At 41.9% G+C, this 23,113-nt stretch overlaps 1 protein-coding gene across 3 annotated transcripts in view; it reads right to left on the reverse strand.

Moving 5' to 3' along the window:
* birc6 (baculoviral IAP repeat containing 6) overlaps window positions 1-17,527 on the reverse strand; it is a 131,010-nt gene extending 113,483 nt beyond the window's left edge. For all 3 annotated transcript variants that reach the window (XM_084948322.1, XM_084948323.1, XM_084948321.1), the window contains exons 1-3: window positions 17,095-17,527; window positions 11,099-11,280; window positions 8,809-8,946 (exon numbers count right to left, since the gene is read on the reverse strand). In XM_084948322.1, the coding sequence (XP_084804448.1) occupies window positions 8,809-8,946; window positions 11,099-11,280; window positions 17,095-17,305 (531 nt within the window). In that variant the 5' untranslated portion in view covers window positions 17,306-17,527. The remainder of the gene's footprint in view (window positions 1-8,808; window positions 8,947-11,098; window positions 11,281-17,094) is intronic.
* Window positions 17,528-23,113: the final 5,586 nt, after the last annotated feature.

Below are 23,113 nucleotides of genomic sequence, written 5' to 3' on the forward strand. Positions count from 1 at the left end.
CAACCTCTGAATGCTGAAAAAGCACAGTGTATTCAAAAAACACATTATATGCCGCGATAAATGCACTGCCCAAGTGTCCCCTCTCCCCACTGCCTTTCAAAGGCAGGCCGCAGCAAACAGGTCGTCACAGGAGGCCAAGATGATGATTAAGTTTAACATTGTCTACAATATTGCCAAAGAGTGCTAAAGCACTTTAACCACAAGCACTTTTTCAGTAACTTATCTTTCTTGTAGAACTGTCCTCCAAATAAAGAACTTTGTGTTGACAAGATTGTTGGTTAATCATTTAAAAATCAATATTGTCTGTATGGATAGCAATTTAAAAAATAAAATAAAATAAAAAGTGAACATGTAAAACAGTGGGGTTCAACGATTCAGGTGAAAAATTTGGGTGTACCTAACTTTTGTGCTGGTGCACCTAAGAAAAAAAGTTTGGCATACCAGTGCAACCACAGAAAAAGGTTAGTCTAGAGCCCTTACAGTTAAGGCCAAAATTATTAGCCCCCTTTATGAAATTAGGCAACACTCCTGATTTCAATATGAAAATGACCATTAACAACAAGTGTTTGTTTTTTAAAGCGTATCTGTGTCCAAAATAACAAGGTCCACTAATTGTAGTTAGTGTATCAATAAAATATCCTGAGTTGAAACAAGAAAGGGCAAAAATGAGACAATACTGTACCCTTTTTGAGCCACAACTGACAACAATCTATTAGAGCAGGTCTTCACTAGGTTGGCACAGGTCTCTTGAGGGATTTTGGTCATTGCAAATTGTTCTAGCTGGTCCAAATTGCGTGGTTTCCGAGCATGGACATTCACTTTGAGCACTCGCCACAGATTCTCAATGGGATTGAGGTCTGGGCTCTGTGCGGGCCACTCCAAGATCTTGGTTTTGGTATCCTTGAAAAACTGTTGAACTAATTTTGATGTATGCTTTGGCTCATTGTCTTGATGGAAGACCCAGTGACGACCTAAGCCTAGACTACGAGCCTAGACTCCCTTTCTTTGCCAAACATAAGCAACATCCATGTGCCCAAACAGTTCCAGTTTAGTCTCATCAGACCAAAGCACAGACTTCCAAAACTCATCTTTACATTTCAAATGTTCACGGGCAAACCTCAGCCGGGCTGTGATGTGCTCCTCTTTGAGTAAAGGGGTTCTTCTGGGACGATGGCTGTGAAGCCCACCACGGTGGAGAGCCCTCACAACTGTGTTCCTTGAAACATCAACTCCAGAAGGCCAGGTCAGCAACAATCAATTTGGCAGATGTCCGGGGTTCCTTGCTGACATCTCTATTTTCCTCTCCAGAGTTCTTGAAAGCTTGCGCTTACAGCCACGGCCAGGTTTGTTTCTAACAGAATTTGTCTCCCTGTACTTGGCAATCATGCAACGTACAGCAGTTCTAGACACTGTGAATCGCTTGGAAATGGCAGTGTAGCCTTGCCCCTTATCATGAGCCTCTACGATCTTCTTTCTGAGCTCCAGACTGATTTCCTTTGTCTTTGGCATGGTGAGTGACAGTAGTCCCTCTCATGTGTTCAAGAGCCCTGTTCCTTGGAAGCCAATTGATTGCACAGGCTTGGACAGTCTCGGTTGTTGTGTCCTTGGGCAAGACACTTCACCCGCTGCCTACTGGTGGTGGTCAGAGGGCCCGGTGGCGCCAGTGTTCGGCAGCCTCGCCTCTGTCAGTGCGCCCCAGGGTGGCTGTGGCTACAATGTAGCTTGCCATCACCAGTGTGTGAATGTGTGTGTGAATGGGTGGATGACTGGATGTGTAAAGCGCTTTGGGGTCCCTTAGGGACTAGTAAAGCGCTATACAAATACAGGCCATTTACCATTACTATATTTGATATAAAGCAAGACTAAAAATGTATTTTATATTACAAAATGTACCAAAAGCTAGTAAATAGCACTGGTGAATGTGTGATTATATCAAGTTTCATCAATGTTGCAAACTTGGGAAGAAGGGAAGAAGTTTAGGAAAACGTTCCATGATTCCTGGGGGGGCTAATAATTTTGGCCTCAACTGTATATGTTACAGATTAAAGTCGAGCTGTTGTGCACACAAAACCCTGGGTTTGGCTCAGAAATCTATAATGCACATGGCAGGCAGAAACACTAACACTTTTGAAAGAAAGGTGGTCAAGATGGTCATTTATTGTAGAACTAATGGTTAGAGCTGGCAATTCAATCACGATAGCAGGAAGTAGAAATCCTTTCAAGTCAGTTGTCAATCAAGACGTAGCTTCAAGGACTAGAGCAATGGTTTCTTAAATCCCATTTACTACTGGACTTTCTGTGTGTGCTGTACGGTCTATACGAAAATAAAATATATCACTGGTAAATATACTGGTTTTTATGTGGTGTTTTTCTACTCTCCGTGAGTACTCAAAGTGCTTTTTACAACATGCCTCGTTCACCCCATTCACAAAAGCACTTTTTTTAAGCTAACATCCATACACATTCATAACCCTCTGGGTTAGTGTCCTGCACAAGGATAGTTAGCATGCAGCCAGTCTGCTACCGTTCAGCCTCCTACCAGACATACCTGGAGTATCAACTTCAAAATCCTACGTCACATTGTTTCCAAGTTACTGGATTCACAAAGTTTTCAGAAAACTTTTTCTGGCCTTGAAGTCAAGGTCACTAAGATTAAAACTCGTTCAAGATTTTTAGTAGATGCACCTTTGGTATCAATTTGAAGGTCTTACATGTTTTCAAGTAATGGCATTCACAAGCTTTGGTGTTAATGCCTGCCATAGGCAGGCAACCCTTTACGGCTGAGGGGTAATAAATTTATTTTAATTTTCAAAGCGCTAATGTATCGACTGTTTACAGTCAGCAGGCAAATCTGATTTAAACAAAAAAAAAAAAAAACAGACACAACTGTTTGACTTGACTAATTTGCCCTAAAGTAAGCGTTTAAGTATTACAGTTTCCAAAAATTTTGGATACATTCCTAACAGATACAAATTTAAACTTAAATATCTTTTAATACCTACACCTCATGAACAAATTTCAACCCCTATACTTGAAAATGTTTTTTTTTCTCCAACAGAACTTCAAGTATGACAGTGCAGACCATACCATTTCCAGGTACACTTCTGAAATTCTTTCAAAAATAATAATAATTTATTTTTTGCATATCTCCCTTTCAAACTGAAATCAGATCAGGTGACTGGGGAGACCACTATGTCCAGACAGTGCCCTGTTTATAAAATTAATTTTAAGTTTACTTTGTGACATTATACATTACTCTGCTGGACGCAGCCAACAGAATATACTTAACTGTTGCCATAAAGGAATACACATAATCATAAAAAAATACGCTGATAAACTGTGCTATTCAAGCCGAGGCCGAATGGTATTAAAAAGGCCAAAGTATCCCAAGACATTCCCATGTTTCTGGGTAATAATGCACTGAGAACTCTTCTTCACTACTCATGTATTTGAATGTCACTACTTATGTTTCTCACCCATAGTTTGTTTTAAGCATAGCTGTGCTAAAGTATTGTAGGATCTTAAGAGATATATTATTAACCAATAGTCACAGCAGACACCAGCACCATTAAAACAGTCTTCCGCTTTATCTGTCTGTTATGATAATGTCTATTTTTTTATTTCATGGATGCACTATAGTTGTGAACTACTGTAGATACTACCTATAGGGTTCCTTGTGGGAATGACAAAGTTTGCCACAATTGGACTTTAACCAATTATTTGACATCCAATTGTGTTAGTGTAAGAACAGAACAGGTGAAATGTGGTTGATTCACAGTATACAAGTGGGAATCATGTGTCCTGCCTCTTTGAGTTGTGCGCTTATGTTGACATCACATCATGTGTCACATGACATAATCGTTGTAGCGCTTCAGTCGTGCACCTCTTAATTTCTGTAACCTTGTGCACTGCACCAAACCTGCCACAGGTTGGTTGAAGATACGAGTGTACATTCATGGCCATCTAATGACATTCCAGTTAGGGCTGGGCCATATTATACCGTTCATGGCCGAAAAAAAAATGGCAGCAACGCTGAATGAGGAAAGCAGATCGTCAATCGCTTGAAAATCTGTCAAATGTTTTAGTAAGACTTTGCTAAGCTACAAACCTGTAGCGCTTGATGGATTGTCGGAGCATTACGGCTATCGTAGGCAGGAGCCTCGCGGAGTGATATGTACTGTGCTTCAACATAACATTACCATATTGCGTGTGTATAACCTCTTAAGTTTTGTGGATATTATACATGGTTATGCTCAGGATATGTCGGCCAATTTCTACTGGAAATGCAAATTCCTTGCTGACAGTTTAACCAAAAGGCATTTGCACTGTTAAATTTTTATATAACCTTTATGCAAAAAACAGCTGCTTGTTTAAGTGAAAATACATTGATGGGGTTTTTTTGCACTAATAAAGTTGTGGAGTTGTAAAGTATTTTGTCTAGTGTAATTATATCGTCAGTTATATCGTTATCGCAAATTTTCAAATGTATATTGTGATAAATATTTTTGGTCATATCGCCCTGCTCTAGTTAGCATAACATAAACAGTGAAGCTGCAGGATGAACGCTAACACTTTTCCACTTGATAAAAGTTAACGTGAGAGACAAATGCAATCGCATGGCAGGATGCTGTAAACGGACCAAACTTCTGTCAGGAGAACAACTGAGATAATCCATCCACAATACGAAGTTGGTCATTAATATACTGCAACAACATGGGAATAGAGCAGCTGTGATAGAATACAGGATTAATGAATCAATGGAAGAAGACCCTTATGAAGAAGACCCTTATGAAGAAAACATCGAGGGAACAGTTTACCCTGGGTTACCGGGGCCCCGCCCTGGAGCCAGGCCCGGGGAGGGTGCCCGAGGGCGAGCGTCTGGTGGCCGGGCCTTAGTCCATGGGGCCCGGCCGGGCACAGCCCGAAAAGGGGACATGGGCCCATCCTCCCGCAGGCCAACCATCCGCAGGAGGTACCATAGGGGTCGGGTTCATTGTGTGCCGGGCGGCGGCCAGGAGCAGAGGCCCTGACAGACTGATCCCCGGCTGCAAAGACTGGCAATAGGGACATGGAATGTCACCTCTCTGGTGGGGAAGGAGCCTGAGTTAGTGCGTGAGGTTGAGAGGTACCGGCTAGATATAGACGGGCTCACCTCTACGCATGGCTTGGGCTCTGGAACCAGTCTCCTTGAGAGGGGCTGGACTCTGTCTCAGTCTGGAGTTGCCCCTGGTGAGAGGCGGCGGGCTGGGGTGGGTATTCTAATATCCCCTCGGCTTGCTGCCAGTACGTTGGGTTTTTCCCGGTGGATGAGAGGGTTTGTTCCCTGCGCCTTAGGGTCGGGGAACGGGTCCTGACTGTCATCTGCGCTTATGTGCCGAGTGGCAGTTCAGAGTACCCAGCCTTGTTAGAGTCCCTGGGTGGGGTGCTGAAAGGTGCTCCACCTGGAGACTGTTGTCCTACTGGGAGACTTCAATGCTCACGTGGGTAACGACAGTGAGACCTGGAGGGGCGTGATTGGGAGGAACGGCTTCCCTGATCTGAACGCGAGCAGTGTTTTGTTATTGGACTTCTGTGCAAATCACAGTTTGGCCATAACGAACACCTCGTTCAAACATAAGAGTGTCCATAAGTGCACGTGGCACCAGGACGCTCTAGGCCGCAGGTCGATGATCGATTTTGTAATCGTATCACCATACCTGCGACTATATGTTCTGGACACTCGGGTAAAGAGAGGGGCTGAGCTGTCAGCTGATCACCACCTGGTGTTGAGTTGGATCAGGTGGCGGGGGAGGACGCTGGACAGACCCGGTGCACCTAAATGTGTAATGAGGGTGTGCTGGGAACGTCTAGCAGAGGCCCCAGTCCGCGAGATCTTCAACGCACACCTCTGGCAGAGCTTCAACAGCATTCCGAGGGAGACTGGGGACATTGAGTCCAAATGGACCATGTTCAGCGTCTCCATTGCCGAAGCTGCTGCATTGAGCTGCGGCCGCAAGGTGGTTGGTGCCTGTCGTGGTGGTATTTCCCCGAACCAAATGGTGGACACCAGAGGTGAAGGGAGCCACCAGGCTGAAGAAGGAGTCCTATCGGGCTTGGTTAGCCTGTGGGACTCCGGAGGCAGCCGACGGGTATCGACAGGCAAAGCGGAATGCGGCTCGGGCAGTGGCTGAAGCAAAAACTCTGGTGTGGGAGGAGTTCGGAGAGGCCATGGAAAAAGACTTTCGGACTGCCTCGAAGAGATTCTGGCAAACCGTAAGGCGTCTCAGGAAGGGAAAGCGGTGCTCTACCTGCACTGTGTATAGTGCTGGTGGAGCGCTGCTGACTTCGACTGAGAAAATTGTTGGGCGGTGGAAAGAATACTTCGAGGACCTCCTTAGTCCCACTGACACATCTTCAGAGGAGGAAGCAGAGTCTGGGGATGAGGGGAATGACCCGCCAATTTCTGGAGGCGAGGTCACTGAGGCAGTTAAACAACTCTTTGGTGGAAGAGCCCCTGGTGTGGATGAGGTCCGCCCCGAGTTCCTGAAGGCTCTGGACGTTATAGGGCTGTCCTGGCTGACATGCCTCTACAATGTTGCGTGGAGATCAGGGGCAGTACCCCTGGACTGGCAGACCGGGGTGGTGGTCCCCATCTTTAAGAAGGGAGACCGGAGGGTGTGTTCCAACTACAGGGGGATCACACTCCTCAGCCTCCCTGGGAAAGTCTATGCCAGGGTGCTGGAAAGGAGAGTTAGTCCGCTAGTTGAACCTCGGATACAGGAGGAACAATGCGGTTTTCATCCTGGTCGCGGAACACTGAACCAGCTCTTTATCCTCTCAAGGATACTTGAGGGTGCATGGGAGTTTGCCCAACCAGTCTACATGTGTTTTGTGGACTTGGAGAAGGCATTCGACCATGTCCCTCGGGGTGTCCTGTGGGAGGTGCTGCGGGAGTATCGGGTGTCTGGCCCATTACTACGGGCCATTCGATCCCTATACAACCGTTGCAAGAGCTTGATTCGCATTGCCGACAATAAGTCGGACTCGTTCCCAGTGGGTGATGGGCTCCACCAGGGCTGCCCTTTGTCATAGATTCTGTTCATAATTTTTTATGGACAGGATTTCTAGGCGCAGCCAAGTGGCAGAGGGCTTTCACTTCGGTGGCCTCAGAATCTCATCTCTACTTTTCGCGAATGATGTGGTTCTGTTGGCTTCATCGGGTGAAGGCCTCCAGCTCGCACTGGAACGGTTCGCAGCCGAGTGTGAAGCAGTGGGAATGAGGATCAGCACCTCCAAATCTGAGGCCATGGTTCTCAGCCAGAAAAGGGTGGAGTGCCCACTCCGGGTCGGGGATGAGTTCCTGCCCCAAGGGGAGGAGTTCAAGTATCTCGGGGTCTTGTTCGCGAGTGATGGGAGAAGGGAGCCGGAGATCGACAGACAGATTGGTGCTGCGGCTGCAGTGATGCGGACGCCGCACCAGTCCGTCGTGGTGAAGAAGGAGCTGAGTGTAAAAGCGAAGCTCTCAATTTACCGGTCGATCTACGTCCCTACCCTCACCTATGGCCACGAGCTGTGGGTAGTGACCGAAAGAACGAGATCGCGGATACAAGCAGCGGAAATTAGCTTCCTCCGAAGGGTTGCTGGCCTCTCCCTTAGCGATAGGGTGAGAAGTTTGGCCATCCGGGGGGCTCAGAGTAGAGCCGCTGCTCCTCCACATCGAAAGGAGCCAGTTGAGGTGGTTCGGGCATCTGACAAGGATGCCTCCTGGGCGCCTCCTGGGTGAGGTGTTCCGGGCATGTCCCACTGGGAGGAGGCCCCAGGGCAGACCCAGGACACGCTGGAGAGATATCTCTCTTGCTGGCCTGGGAACGCCTTGGTGTTCCCCCGGATAAGCTGGAGGAGGTGGCTGGGGAGAGGGAGGTCTGGGCTTCTCTGCTTAGGCTGCTGCCCCCGCGACCCAGCCCCGGATAAAGCGGATGAAGATGGATGGATGGATGAATCAATGGTACAGAAGTAGAGGAAGCAAGAAGAATGAGTTGAATAAAGTTAGATTTATCTGACTGCTTTGTTTCGCTTAATGTGCTTTATAATCCCGTGCACCTTATGGTCTGAAAAATACGTATTTGACACACTGCAGTTTAACCTCCTAAGACCCGACCTCTTCCACGGCATGCACTTTTAATTTCTCTTTGATATTTGGGTATATTGGGGCCCAATGAATGTAAAAACGAAGAATTACCAGATTTTTTTTTTTTTACCTTATTTTTGTTTTTAAGAAAAATAAGAGCCACATATGAGGATATTCGTTTAAATTTTTTGATAGAACAGTAGCAGTTTAATGTCCTTGTAAGTGGATATCAGGCCCTTGTAGAGCAAAATTGAGTATTTTGGTCTAAATAACCCAAAATGTGATGTCCACATATGTGGACGCCAGGTCCTAGGAGGTTAATGTTGCAAAGCACCTCTTTTTAACTTTAGTGGATTATATAAAGGGTTATGCTCAGGATATGTCTGCTCATTTCTAATGGAAATGCCTTTTGGTTAAACTTTCAGCAAGGAATTTGCATTTGCACTGTAAAATTTTTATATAACTTTAATGCACATAAAAAACAGCTGCTTGTTTAAGTGAAAATGGTTTTCTTGCGCTAGTAAAGTTGTGGAGTTGTATTTTGTCTCGCATAAATTATATTGTCAGTTATATCGTTATCGCAAATTTTCAAATATATATTGTGATAAATATTTTTGGCCATATCGCCCTGCTCTAATTCCAGTACAGAAGCTCAGAGACATACAGTTAGAAAACAAAAGTTTTTTTTAAATTAAACTCACCTTCGCCACTTTGTGATTAGCTGCTGTCTCATGTGAGGTATTCTTCAGGCCTTCTTTCAGCTGGGTGATAAAAAGTTCGTAACCCTCAGTGTTTGACACATCAATCTTTTCCTGGCAGGCTGACAGTATCTGCTGGGCCTGAACAGACACAAACACATATTAGATTTAACACTTACATAGTCAGTTAAAAAAAAAAAAAAAAGCTACGAGGACATTTGTATTGTCTCTGCAGTCCTGTGTTTTCAGCTTTGTGATGCAAAACTAGAACAATTCACTATATTGTCATCTGCTTTGTGGCTGTGGCTCCATTTAGTTACGATGATCTGGGGTCACCGTATTGCTGCTTGTGGTTTGTTACCCTTTTGCTGAATTAGGCATTAGTTCTCCCACTATAATTAATGGATTCCTAGGTTGTTCTTGCCATTTGATGCCATAATGTGGACTGAGTCATAATTACGAACTGCATATCAAACCATTACACAAACCAACCTATTACCCTACAATTTATGAAAGATAAAAACTGTCAATTTTTTTTAAAAGACAAACAATCAATTATATCTAAATTGTGACAAACAGATCCAAGGGTTTCTTACAGATTTGGATCATGTGCACATGTATTACACTTTCTTAAATTAAATATTCTGTGTACTACTGGGTGGGTAGTGTAGCAGTTCATTCACGTGAACTTTTCACACAAAAGTGTGAGACCAAAAGAACACACAAACCCCACATCAGGCTATCATATTGCTAGTGTACTCCCGAACAGTGTAAGTGGGTTTGCTAGGTTCATCACTGGACAGTGAGCGCAAAGGTCCATGTGGACATCCTTGTGCCAGCCACTTTTGGGACTGTGTGGACTCATGCACAGAGAATTCACATTACACTGCACTAACTACACATGTGTCCAGCCAGCAGCCTTCAAGCGGACTTTTAGAAGTACAAGGGCAATCCCAAAATAAGGTGTCCTATTGTTTTAGAAATACAAATAACCGTTTATTTTCCAGAATATTTACATCATTTTAAAGCTTGAAGACTTATTTTCCTACATAATCGCCATTTCGGTCAATGCATTTTTGTAGACACTGTGGCAGTTTTACAATGCCCATGTCATAGTTGCTCGCCAACGCTGCAGAATCGCCTTTCGGACAAATGTTCTTTCAACTTTGGGAAGAGGTCGTAGTCACTGTGTGCAAAGTCCAGACTGTAGGGTGGGTGGGTGATGAAGTTCCAACCAAACTAATGCTGGAGAGCGACAGTTTGACGGGCGATGTGTGGACGCGCAGTGTCGTGGAGAATGCTTACGCCCTTGCTCAGCATTCTCTTCTCCGGTTCTGAAATGCCTTTCTGAGTTCTTCCAGTGTTTCACAGTACCTGTCAGCATTTATTGTGGTCCCAACAGGCAGAAAGTCAACCAACAATACCCCCTTTCGGTCCAAAAACACAGTTGCGCACTGCGCGTAAGCATTCTCCACGACACTGCACACGTCGCCCATTAAACTGCCGCTCTCCTGCAAAACTTTGGTTGGAACTTCATCACCCACCAACCCTACAGTAAAGTGAAATCTTGCATTTAATGAGTGCATTTCTATAACTTTATTGGATCATATTCACTGAGAAATATTCCAATAATCTCCAACATGATCACAGTTATGATCGGAATGTTCTTTGCAGCATGGCCAATCACAACAGGAAGAATAACCATTTTATTTATTTTTTAAAGTGATTGTTTCAGTGTTTCAGTGTTTCAGTGCAAGGGAGGAGGCTGACAACTTGACAGATGCCTTACTTTCCGGAGTTACAGAATCACAGGCAATAAATGTTATTCTGAGCTGATAATAAATCTGTCCAGTCCTGATTAGTTATAAAACTGATCAATATAAATGGTAAATATAAGAAATGGGTAACAAAATAATACCCAAGTGGGATTTCAGGGTTTTTTTAAAATGTAAAACTTCTGCAAACATTATCCGATGTGAGCTTCATTACGCACTCTGTGAATGAGGAAATGAAAGAGTCAGACAAGTGCTTCAAATGCAGCAGGAGGGGAGGAGTCAGACAAAAACTCAATTGAAAAAAAAAAAAACCCAAAAAACTCTCATCGAGCAAGTAAGGTTAGAGTCTGCAACCATGGTAACTGAGCCATTACAGTTACAGAAATTGGTTAGTTTCTGTAACAGAAAACCCAAAGTTTAATCTCAGGCTTAAGCTACTCAGTTTCCACCTAACTTTCTGAAACAGAGACCAGATGTCCATGTACACAGTGAATTGAAGGGCAAATATGTTCTCTCACCTCTGTAACCGGTAGCTCTAGCTGAACCATATCCTCAGGTTTTGCCACTGGTGGCTGGAGGGCTGTGTCCAGGAGCAGGATGCCATTCAGGTCCTTCCTGCATCCAACTGCATAGTCGTCCACGAAGAGCACCTTGTCCACTGCGGGAAAGTACTGACACCTGACACGGCCACCAGGTTTAGCTAGGACAGAGACAGAGGACACACACCACATAATGTGAATGTCTGAAGGAGAAAAGGCTGTTTATATGTCACTAATGCATTATATGCAAAACATGCTGGAACCAACTTACGTGTCCATTAAAATCAATGCAGTTGATATTTTATTGCCATTCACTGTTGGTAGCAAGCAATTTATCAGATGCAAGAAGAATGGTAAATTTCCACAAACTGATTACTTCAGAGTTTCATCAACAGGGTTGTGAATCTGCAGGTGCTCCTTCAAAATGCAAATCAGAGCTCCTCAAGCAAAATTTCTGCTTCTGCAAACTTTTTCATCAATGTATACATTTCTGTTCAGACAAGGGGCTAAAGAGAGGTTTTCAGTCACTGCACATGAGCTTTTGTGCTGTCCTCCAAAACCCTAACTGCAAATCACTGGACGTGATTAAGGACAGCTGGAACAAGGAAGGGAAAAGCACAAAAAATGTCTACTGCAGTGGACAATTATTGTTTTTAAACAGTTGGATCCACTTGAGCACTTTTTATGTTATAGTTTCACTGTTCTCCATCTGGATGACAGACCAAGAACAGTACAAGCAAAAGTGTCCCACACAGTGGTTGTACCACATATTGTCTCCATCAACAACAATAGAGATCACTGCAGGCAGATTGGCCATTCCAATACTTCCGCTTCACACGGCGACCATGACATTACCACAGCTCCATATCATTTATACCAGTACTTACGGTGTGAGTGCCGCTGCAATATTCTTTTGAACAACAATATTCTTCTTCAGACAACATCTCCACATCAGCTGAGGTATAGGAAAAAGTCAAAACTAGAAGCAAAGAATTTTGCGACCTTTTTTCCCCCCAAGCCTCATGTTTTTGGTCTCTGAGCTTCTGTAAAAACTAGTACAAAACTGACATGATCGTAAACTCCTGTCCTCAACCTGGCCGAAACAGCAGCACCAATGCACAAGGTTACAAAAATCAAGAGGTGCACAACTGGTTGAAATATAAATATATATATATATATATATATATATATATATATATATATATGCGCATCAGTGTTAACGTGGCTTAAAAAGTTTCATCATGATGACCGCGTTTAACTCTCTCAACCCACCTGATTTTGACTCAGTCTGCGCACCAGATGTGATGACGGCGTGTTAACGCTGAAAGCGCTAAAAAAATATAAAGTCGCCAATTTGGGATTTCTTTGGCTTTAAACTAGATGAAAGAGGTAAACCTAAGGATGTAACTAAAGCGGTGTGTCACTTGTGCAGACATATAGTGCGAGCAAAGTACTCCAACACGGCTAAATTCCACGACTATCACCAGCTTTTGCAGCTCCATAAACAAGCACTTGGGCGCACTCTGAGAAGGGTGCATCTTGTTCACAGATGAAAGAGGGTGCTGCTAAAACAGCGCTATTATTTCTTTCCTGTTGCCTGTTTCTATTAGCTCCATCATTATTAACAAACTTACTCATGGGCAAATAAATAAATAAACCACCCTTGTAAAAGATGATTGGTCGATATAATTGTCTAATTGCCCAACCCTAATTCTTAGCAAACATGAACTTTCCAGGGGGGAAGAAAATTCCATCATGTGTGCAAGTGCCTTAAAAACATTAATTTCAAAAAAGCATTTAAGTTTAGGAGTTGAGATTTTCCATGTCCTTAAGTCTGTAGACATAAATTTCATTTTCAGACAGTGAGCACAAAGGTCTGTGAAGATGTCCACGTGCCTGCCAATTTTTTGTGACTATGAGACTTTATATATTATATATTACATTGTAGAGTATAATGAAGGTTTGAGAGACTGGGTATACTAAAGGAGTCAGCTTTACGGTGATATAGGGCTGTTCTATATAGGGTTCTATATAGAACCACCCTATGGTTCTATATAGGGCTGACCTTTCACAATAAAGCTGAAGATCCTGTTGAGATTTTTCAAAATAAACCAAATCACAGAGTGTTTTCAGATGAGAAGCTAAAAAGAGCCATCAGGTGCTAAGAAAAAAAAAAACCTTAGGACAGGCTTTCCCCTGCAGCACGGGGGTAATAAATACTCAAAGAAAATTGCGGCCGTTTCAACTTATGTAACACTCGATTCTAGGTACACGACGCCCAGCTGAAAAAACTTTGCACAAGTCGAGTTCCCCGAGATTCACAGAATTTACAGAAAACGTAAAAATTTTGTGATAAATATCGTTGTCGGGACGACAAATGTCTTATATCGGGATATGAGATTTTGGTGATATCGCATAGCCCTACGGTGATATGATATTTACGAGGCAAAACAATCAGTATATGAACATTAACACAGTGTTAATAAATACACGGCAGCACAGACTGCACGAAAACAAAAGGAAAAGCAGTGCTTTGGTTTTTCTAACCTAAAAAAACAAAAACAAAAAACAGAACAAAACAAAAAGTTCAGATAGTGAAAAATACATAATACATACAAATAAGCTCTGATATCAAAACACTTGATTTCTCTCATGTTTTACATCTCAATTACTCTTTATACACAGATCAACTTTTTTTTGTCCGAGTATAATACTCATTGACTGTTGTGTTTGCTCTTCTTTAAGGTAAGATAAGGTAGAAAGGTAGGAAGTAAAAAAAACTGGAAAAAAACAGACAGGCATCTTCTTAAAGTTCTGACTTTAATCTTTAAAAATCTGTGGTATGAACTGAAGACCAAGGTCCATGTCAGACGACATTAAATCTGGAGGGGTTTGAGAGACTTGTCTGGGAAGATTGAGTTTGGGTTGTTAAAAAACGTGTGAGACATATTGAAAATCACAACAAACAACTGCAGGATGATAACCAGCAAAAGGGTTATGCAACTGACTATTACCAATGGGGGCTAAAAAATTTAACCGTGGTAATTTTTTGGTTTAAGTCTGACATTTACACGAGAGACTATGTGTAGTAATAATGTTTATATGTTTACATCAAATCTGATCTATAATTTTATCTACTGTAATAATTTTGACCTTCAGTAATCATTAAAAACAACACAATCAAGATAAGCCATCAAGATAAAACTATTAATGTGTTATAAACTGATAATGATGTCGAGATTCATCCCTTTTGTTATAAATCCAAAATGCTTTAGATCCTTTATTTCTGATGTTCTTCGGGGTTCTATAATATGCCTCAGATGTTTGCAAATTGCTGCTAATTGCTGGTATTTAATTCTGGCTCTGAGTTTAACCCTGATTAAGACTTAGACTTGATAGGCATTGGTCTCTTTGTAATCACTCAACATGAAGTCAAAGTGCCTCCAGTGATTTTTACCTACTTGCATCCAACAAGAACCATTGGATAATCATCAACAAAAAATAAAAAAAACTTTACTGATGCTTTTCCAGTTCCCTCATTAGCTGAGCAATACAGCTTTCAGTGACCCAGCATACTTGAACAGCTCCACATGGTCTTTATGGTAAAGTAAGATGGAACAACTGTAAAACAATATGGATTTTTGTATCATGAGTTCAGTCTACTTCCCATTTCTTAGCCACAAAACAACACACTTTATAATGCAAGCACCAAGTCATTTAGCTCTATAGAGGTTTTGCAGACACGTGATATTAACTTGTTGACCATTTTGGATGTGTAAAACTTCTGAAACAAAATGAAAAACCTGTTAAAAATTATGTAAATGGGACAAACTATAGCAACTATGAGTAAACGAGTCAGTATAGCTCATTTCTGATTAATGACAGTGATACTGAGGTGAATTGTTAGAATTTTCCACTGCTGTGCAGCTGTTAGCTCCTTTTTGCTGCTATTCATGGCTGTTAACGAAACTTCTTTGAAGCCAAATGAACTCTTGTGGTGTGAGAATGTAATCAAACTGGTGATCAGAGTGGAGATAGTTTAAAAGTTTTAGGACGCTAGAGTCTAATGTTAGCTGGCATGACGCTAGCTTTTAACATTATGTTGTTGTTTAGCCATCTCATGTCAGCTGTCCAGAGACGACAGCATCGCATGTCTGATCTGCTAACGATAGCTAATTGCGACAATAACAAGATTAAATTAAATGTGTTTATGTAGAATTTCTTATGTTACAACCCTAAGTTTAGTTGAGGAGAGAGGATGAGGTGGATATGAGAAAGCAAGAGTAGTCCCGGAATAGGCAGCTGAAGAAGATGAGAAAGAAAAAAAAAAAAAAAAAACCTAGAAAGATATCATGAAAATATAAATGTAAAAATTTTAAATGGTCAAATATTGCTTGAAACTGACAATGGTGATTTCACAAGGTCAAATAATGTAAGATTGTTATACTATTAATCTGATCTTTTTCCAATTCTTTTATCTGAAACAACAGGATAGTGTTTTAGAAAAAAAAATCTCTTTCTGTCCTTGATTATTAATGTACCTAACCACGCAGCATGATATAGGCCTTGTGAGGGGGGGGGGGGGGGGGGGGTAACAATAATTTCTATATTTCTATGTTAAGTACGCATATCGGCCATACATATGACATGATTGTTACCGCACATCACGTCCAATATGGTGGACCTCTATAAGATGAGGAAATCAGAGGTGAACATTATGAGCAAATACCATTTCCAAAGCCAATACTCCTCTCTGATATGAGATTCCTCAGCCAAATCAACAGACCTCTATTTAGATTGCCACCAGAATTCAGTGGGTTCTTCCTTTGCCCATATCAATCCACCTTGGACTGTAAATCATAAAAGCAAGCAGGGTTTTTTGTTTGTTTGTTTGTTTACACAATATTGCAGAGTCAAAGAGACCAAGAGCACCAAAAACGTAGCTGTTGTAAGGTTCTACCTATTACCTCTTTAGACAAAGTAATAACAGGTGCCATTATAAGAAACGAATCCTAATAAACAGACGTTTCGAAATATGCAAATTTTATTAAATAATAAAAGTCAGGATGAAAGACACGCAACCATTAGCAAACGGGTGCCATTAATATGTTAACAATACCACAGCTTCCTATGGGGCTCCCAAACCAACAATGGTAATGAATTTCTCTTTCACCAGTTCTGTAAAAACTCCATCTATGCACTAATGTTTAAACACCATGGTACAATAGTCAGGTATAGGAGGAGCACGTTGAGTCGTGCTCCTCCTATACCTGACTATACAATGCTTTAACATGTTCCGTCAAAAGTAACTTTCTGACAAACTCTCTAAAGCTTTATTAAGTTAACTGATGTGAACAAACACGTCCACACTGTTACACTGGCACAGTGAGTTTACTTTGAACATCACACCAGTACTTCCAAACAACTGACAGTGCACCCGGTGGGTTGTGAAGTAAAGCACCCGGGGAGCCGCTAGCTAGCCTACTGACTATCACAACAATTCAGCGAAGAACATAGTACCACATCCAAGCGGGTGATAGTAATTCTGATACTTCAGATAGCCACCGTATAAACTGTAGTTTTAACGACACATCATACATGACCACCAATATGACAGAAACTGACCGGGAAGGTTAACCGGCTAACTGGCACTTTCCAGCTATTAGCAGACATGGGAGATATGTCAAGTTGCAGCTATAGTAAACATTAGCAAACGCAGGTGTTCAAGAAGAACTAAAACTTGTTTGATCATAAACACACCAATGTCCAAAGACGAGAGACGTTTAGGCAGAACAGGCTACATAAATCCTAGTTGCCAAATACCCTGACTAGGCCATGCTAGTAAGAGCTAACATTAGCGGGCTGAGGTTACAACTCAGCCAGTGTCGTGTTTAGTGTCTGTTGACAGTCAGTGTTTGGCTTGTCAAAACTGAAACTGCTGGTGACATGGCTTGACAGAGGACTCCGATATTTACCGTGCAATGCTGAAGCCTGAAGAATGGCCCCCGAAGTGCCGTCAATTACTTTAATACTGCCGCGGCTGGTGACGGCCAAGATAGCGTTGAGGGCCGGGTGGTAGGACAGGCTTAGCAGGCCCTCCTCGTCGCAACGCAGGCAACCGTCTCTCAGCACAATCCAGTCTGAGGAGGTGGACGAGCCCGAGCCCGGCGAGGCCGCGGCCGCCATCTTTCCTTATTTCTCCCTTCCCTTCCCTTTTAGGTTTGTAAAGATCCGATGGTAGACGTAATACTGCTAAATCTATAAGACTAAGTCCAAACTGTCACTCCTCTGCCACTGCTGACTCCTTCTGCGGCTTCTTCTCCTCCGGCCGTCACCGCAGCAGTGGCTATTCACCATCAGCGCCGACAAACTCCAGGCTGGGCTTTCTGTCAGTTACACTCTAGGTAAACGGAGCTAGCGTATCTCGGCACCACATCCCGCGATAACGCCGACACCAAACGAGAACATCGGCTGGACAAATCATTAAGAACAACAAAACAGTGGCTTCGCAACAAAAAGTACATTAAATTGGTTATATTTTGGTTCTATGCGTTAACTGAATTTGTACAGTGATCATCGGCTTCAAACACTAAACACAGATGAATTTGATATTTCAAGTGAAAAATGTAAATTAGGGCATCATAGAAAAGCACTGCCCAGAAAAGAGTTTCCTGCAATATTTTTTTTCAGTTAGAATTGGAATGCAACCTAAGCAGACCTTTTTTTTAACTGCACAGTAATGTGAGAAAACAATTAATATGGACAGTGCTGGGGTCAACCCGAGAGGAAACTGATTTTATTTTTAAATTCTATGCAACTCTAATAAGTCGTTTGCCAGTATTAAAATTAATTTATAAGGAAATTCCATCACTTGTGCAAGTGCTAGGGCAGATTTTATATTCATTTTTCAATAACAGAAAATGTACAGGACTGTGTAGAGCATAGTCTTTTAATCAATACAAAGATAAGAACTTATAATAACTATATAAATAACTTTATTATCATGGGAAACTGGCAGCGCTGTTGTAAGGAGTGGGATCCTCTCATAATAACAGAATTAAAACAGATAAAATGAATAAAAGCAAGATCATTTTTTAAAAAAAAATACATAGAACTTAATTCACCTTTTCTTCTAAAACATCTGCTATAGCCAATGATGCACCCTGAAAACTTGGAATCAAAACCACTACAACACAATGACCAAACTGATAGTACTCTCACCATCTGTTTTTTGGGCCTCAGAGAGAATTCACAGTGGGTTCCTGCTTAAAAAATACATCATGGAATTTGCAGTTTAGTTTTCATATTAAGGTGTTAAGTAAATTAAACATATTAAGTAAATCCCTGGACTGTTTTTCTCCACACAACATAACTTAAGAGGTTACAGTTCTCAATACTTTGCCAACTGACTGATTACATCAGCTTTGTCTCACCAGTCAGCACCGAGCCTAAAGGTCCTGGGCACTAAGTACTTATACAGAGAACATGGATCATTTTCTTTGTGATTTTTCCTTACATGGTGTAAGTGTATGTGAGTTGATATATAAATAATTCATGTACACAACATTCAAAGTAGTTTTGTCAGACTCAACTCTTCTTTAACTTGGACTGACACACCCATCTCACCAATCCACTATCCTCTGACTTTCCTTTTTGCAAGGAACTTAATGTCCTAAAGATTAAAAGGCAATTTTTAAATTTAAGGGGCATATAGACAGAAACTGGGTTTCTATTCTCACTAACATTGGTAAAATAGCACAAGTTATCTCTATATGTTCAAAGTATTCAGGCCACCAAATTATAAAATATAAAGTCAATCTGCAACAGGCAAAACTGACCAAAGAACAATTTCAATACGAGACAGATTATCAATCCAAGGAAACTCGATATATAAAACTTAAGCGTCTCGATGAGCTCGAACAACTACTGAAGGTTAGGCGAGCACCTGAAAATGGCCAACCATTATTTGTTAGTCTAATCAAACAGATGTTGGCCATGTTTCTGAGGTCGGTTTTCTCCTTTTTTATGTTGTTATTTCAGTTTTTCTCCTGAGATGAGGTATGAAATGTCTGTGGTGCAGCTGATCTGGTCTGTCTTGAGACAGTCCAGGCTGCACTCACCTGCAACAGGTGGAGACTCACCAGAACATTCTCTGAATGTGTGTGCAGTGTGTGCAAAATTTTCCATGTTTGGATTTCTTTGGGGGAGTGTTTCTCTGGATGTGTGCAGATGTATGTGCATTAATGTGTGCATGCGTGGAGTTCTGACGTTGGCTGGTAGGGTGGACGTCTATGCATAATCACATGTGTGTGCAAACATTTCGGTGTTTGGATTTCTTTGGGGCGGTCCATTAATGTAAAGAGCGGTGAGGCAGCCCGCTCCCGGTTTTTCCTGCTTTCTTTCCCGCACCTGGAGCGCGTGGAAACCTCCTCATGAGGGCTGGCTAGTTTTTGGGAGTGTGTGTCTGTGTGTGTGTCTGTACAACTGTGCTTATTGTTTTGTTTATTTCAAACGGATGCGTGTCCTCATCTCTACAGTGCTGCCGTCTCCTGCATCCCGGCATGTTTCTAATGTACGTTTTCTCCTTTTTTATGTTGTTCTTGTGGTTTTTGCCCTCAGATGAGGTCTGAAATTGGGACTATTTAACAGGATTATGACATCACATATATTTAGAATCTTACCACCAATTTGATCCTTTGATCCTTGGATCCATAAATAGGGGTGAGAAGCGATGACTTTTAGTCCATTAATCACAGCATTTATGTTCGCAGAATTGAAACGTTCGCCAGAGAAGTATTTTGAAACATCTGGATCCTTTTGGGAGCAACTGTTTACAGATTCCAACATGTCTCAGAGAAAACAACCCTACAGATTTTTAAGGTAAGTTTTCTTTCATTTTTCTGTTTTTCTGTTGTTCACTAAAAGAAAAAAGACGCACACAGGCTCACCTCTACACGGCTGCCGTCTCCTCTAACCCTGCATGTTTCTAAGGCAAGTTTTCTCCTTTTTTATGTTGTTCTTTTAGTTTTTGTCCTGAGATGAGGTTTGAAGTGTCTGTGGTGCACCTGGTCTGGTCTGTCTTGAGACAGTCCAGGCAGCACCCACTGTAACAGGTGGAGACTCACAAGGACATACAGATCTCACAAGTTTGGATGATCTGATATCGTCGTGTTGGTGTTGTTCCCACATCATCATGAAAATGTTGTTCCAGGTTCAACATTGCAAGTGACCAATCACATTCTTGTGACGTTATTCTTTTGCGCGCCAAGCCATTCGTGCATTTATGAAATTCCAATGTTGCAGGGACAATATCAATTCTGCTTACCGTTTATTAAAGGGTTAGGGTTAGGGTCAGGGTCCGTTGATCGGCGGACAGAGGCGGTTTCTCGCAGCTTAAGTACAGTTTTTTGTTTTACAGCGGTTTTTCCCGAAGTCGCAAAAGTATGACGTCACAACATTCTGATTGGTCACTTGCAATGTTGAACCTGGAACAACATTTTCATGATGATGTGGGAACAACACCAACACGACAATATCAGATCGTGCCACAAGTTTTGTGTTTCTCAACTCTTCTGTTGAGGGTTTCTCTGAGAAGGAGAGGGCAGTGACGCCTGGTGGAGGTCCACCGATATAAAGGGTGGCCATGTGTGTAACAGTTGGTGAAATGTTATTATTTGACCACTAGGCGGAGCTCTTGTAATGATGATGTAATTAACGCATTTTATTTTGTATGTTTTATTTTTGTGTTGAGCATGTTAACATTTTCCTTTTTTGCCTACCAGATTGGTGTACAGTTAATTTGATACATGGAAAATAACCGGTTAATTTTGTAAGTATAAGGTAAGGGCAGAGGTCACTTCCTGTTTTGGGAAGTAAGGTCAGAGAAGCTGCTCATGGTGACGGTCTAGCCGTGTGAATGTTAAAGAAGAAATAAGTCCTAAGTTCCAATTACACCGGTTTGTTTACTTGCAGGCCAAAGTGGTATGTTTGTTTATATTTTGTGAATTTTATATTGTAATATGTTTTAATGCTGAAATATAATTTTCTTGTACATTTGTATTCACCAGTTCTACGGTGTACCTGTGTACGTTAAGAGAAGCACAGTAAACATCAGTAAAGAAGAACTCTGTGTCTCTCGTGTATGTGTACAAGCCGGCATAATGTGTGTGTATCTGTTAATATCTGGATGTGTGCAGACTTATGTACCTTAGTTTGTACATGTGTGGAGATCTGAGGTTGGCTGGTAGGGTGGACCTCTGCACATAATCACAAGTGTGTGCAAGCATTTCCATCTTAGGATTTCTTGGAATTTGGTTTCTTTGGGGGAGTTTGTCAGAGTTTTACCCCTGATACTGCTGGATAAACAGAAGCTCACTCAGGAACAAAGTCACACAGAGCTCAGGTTTTCACTCGTGAGAGGGAAGCAGTTGTCTCCAACCCACTTCAACTTGCTTTCCCCCTTCAAGTTGTTTTTATTGGTTACACACATGAACACACATAAAGCATGTTGCTGTATTACCTATGAGAAATTACTATATCTGGTTACAAAGTGTAATTGTGCTGTGAAAGCATGGTTATACAATGTGTAGTTATGTGGTGGGAGTGCAGCTCTCCCAGATTGTTGTCGGTAGAATCTGTTGTCTGTGAAGGTTCTCAGTCACCCAGGTCGTTGTCCCAGGACAACGTGGTGGTAACATAACCATGTGTGCAGCTATAAGCCAAAATGGTGTTGTTCACCATCATGCAACCATAGGCCCACTGCACACATTATTGCATTCCTGGACACCTTGCATGACATGCTCACTGTTCAGAGACCAGAGCAGACCCGATATGTCATCATATGGGACAATATTAGTTTCCATAGGGCTGCTTTGGTCTGCAACTGGTTTACAGACCACCCATCCTTCATGGCACTCAACCTCCCTCCATACTCTCCATTCTTAAATCCCATCGAGGAGTTCTTCTCTGCCTGGCGCTGGAAAGTGTACGACCGTCATCCTCATCAACAGGTAGCCCTTTTACAGGCAATGGAGGAGGCATGTGGAGATATTGACCAGGCATCATGTCAGGCCTGGATACGGCATTCAAGGAGATATTTTCCCCGGTGCCTTGGACTGGAGGATATCGCATGTGATGTGGACGAAATTTTGTGGCCGGACCCATAAAGACGACATGATGTAGGCTGATTGTCTTTTTTTTCCCTTTTTTTTGTGAAATTCCTATTTTGTGTTCTGACTTTGTCTTGGTTTTGATGAGTGTGAATAAACACCAATACATGAAGTTTGGATCCTTGTATGTTTACATGACACTATGACAAAAGTGTGACCTCAAATTGACATCTGTACACAGAGAAAGCAAAAGCCAGATGTGTTTTGTATTCATACCATCAGTGTGCAGTTGGCGCATTGTGTGCTTAGTAGATGATGGCTTGTGTGTACTGTTTGATACGAAAACACCATTTTTACGAAGGTGTGAAGAGTTAATCTAGCTGTGTTCGCTTTTGCAAGAGAACTACAATGTTTTGATAATTGGGTGACAGGTTTTCTTATTTGTGTGTAGAGTTTTGCAAAAATAGCCAATAGTTACAAAAAATGTGCTTAAGCAATCAGAAAAAACTGTAATACACTTTAAAATATATCAACATATATATGTGCCTTAGCTCCAAAAGGTTGGGAAACACTGACCTAGGTAATGTCTAAGGCACAGAAGTCTTAATCAGCTATAATATTTTGTTTTCCTCAGTCTCTCAGTAAGATTTAGACATTTTACAGATTCAAGCATTTACAGTCTATGAGCATGACAGGGGAGAAGTAGTTAAACTGCATTTTTATTAGTTCACTTCTCGTCGACAGAGTTTGAAACTTCAACATAAAGACTGTTAAACTCTGATGTTATCAACCATCTGAAGCAAGTGCTGAATTCACTGGTATAAATGGGAACATAAATTATAAGAAAAATGGATTAACAATGAATGCTTTACGGGTTTAAAATATC

Source organism: Perissodus microlepis, chromosome 13, assembly GCF_051167445.1.
Source record: "Perissodus microlepis isolate ML-2025 ecotype Zambia chromosome 13, ASM5116744v1, whole genome shotgun sequence".
NCBI lineage: Eukaryota > Metazoa > Chordata > Actinopteri > Cichliformes > Cichlidae > Perissodus > Perissodus microlepis.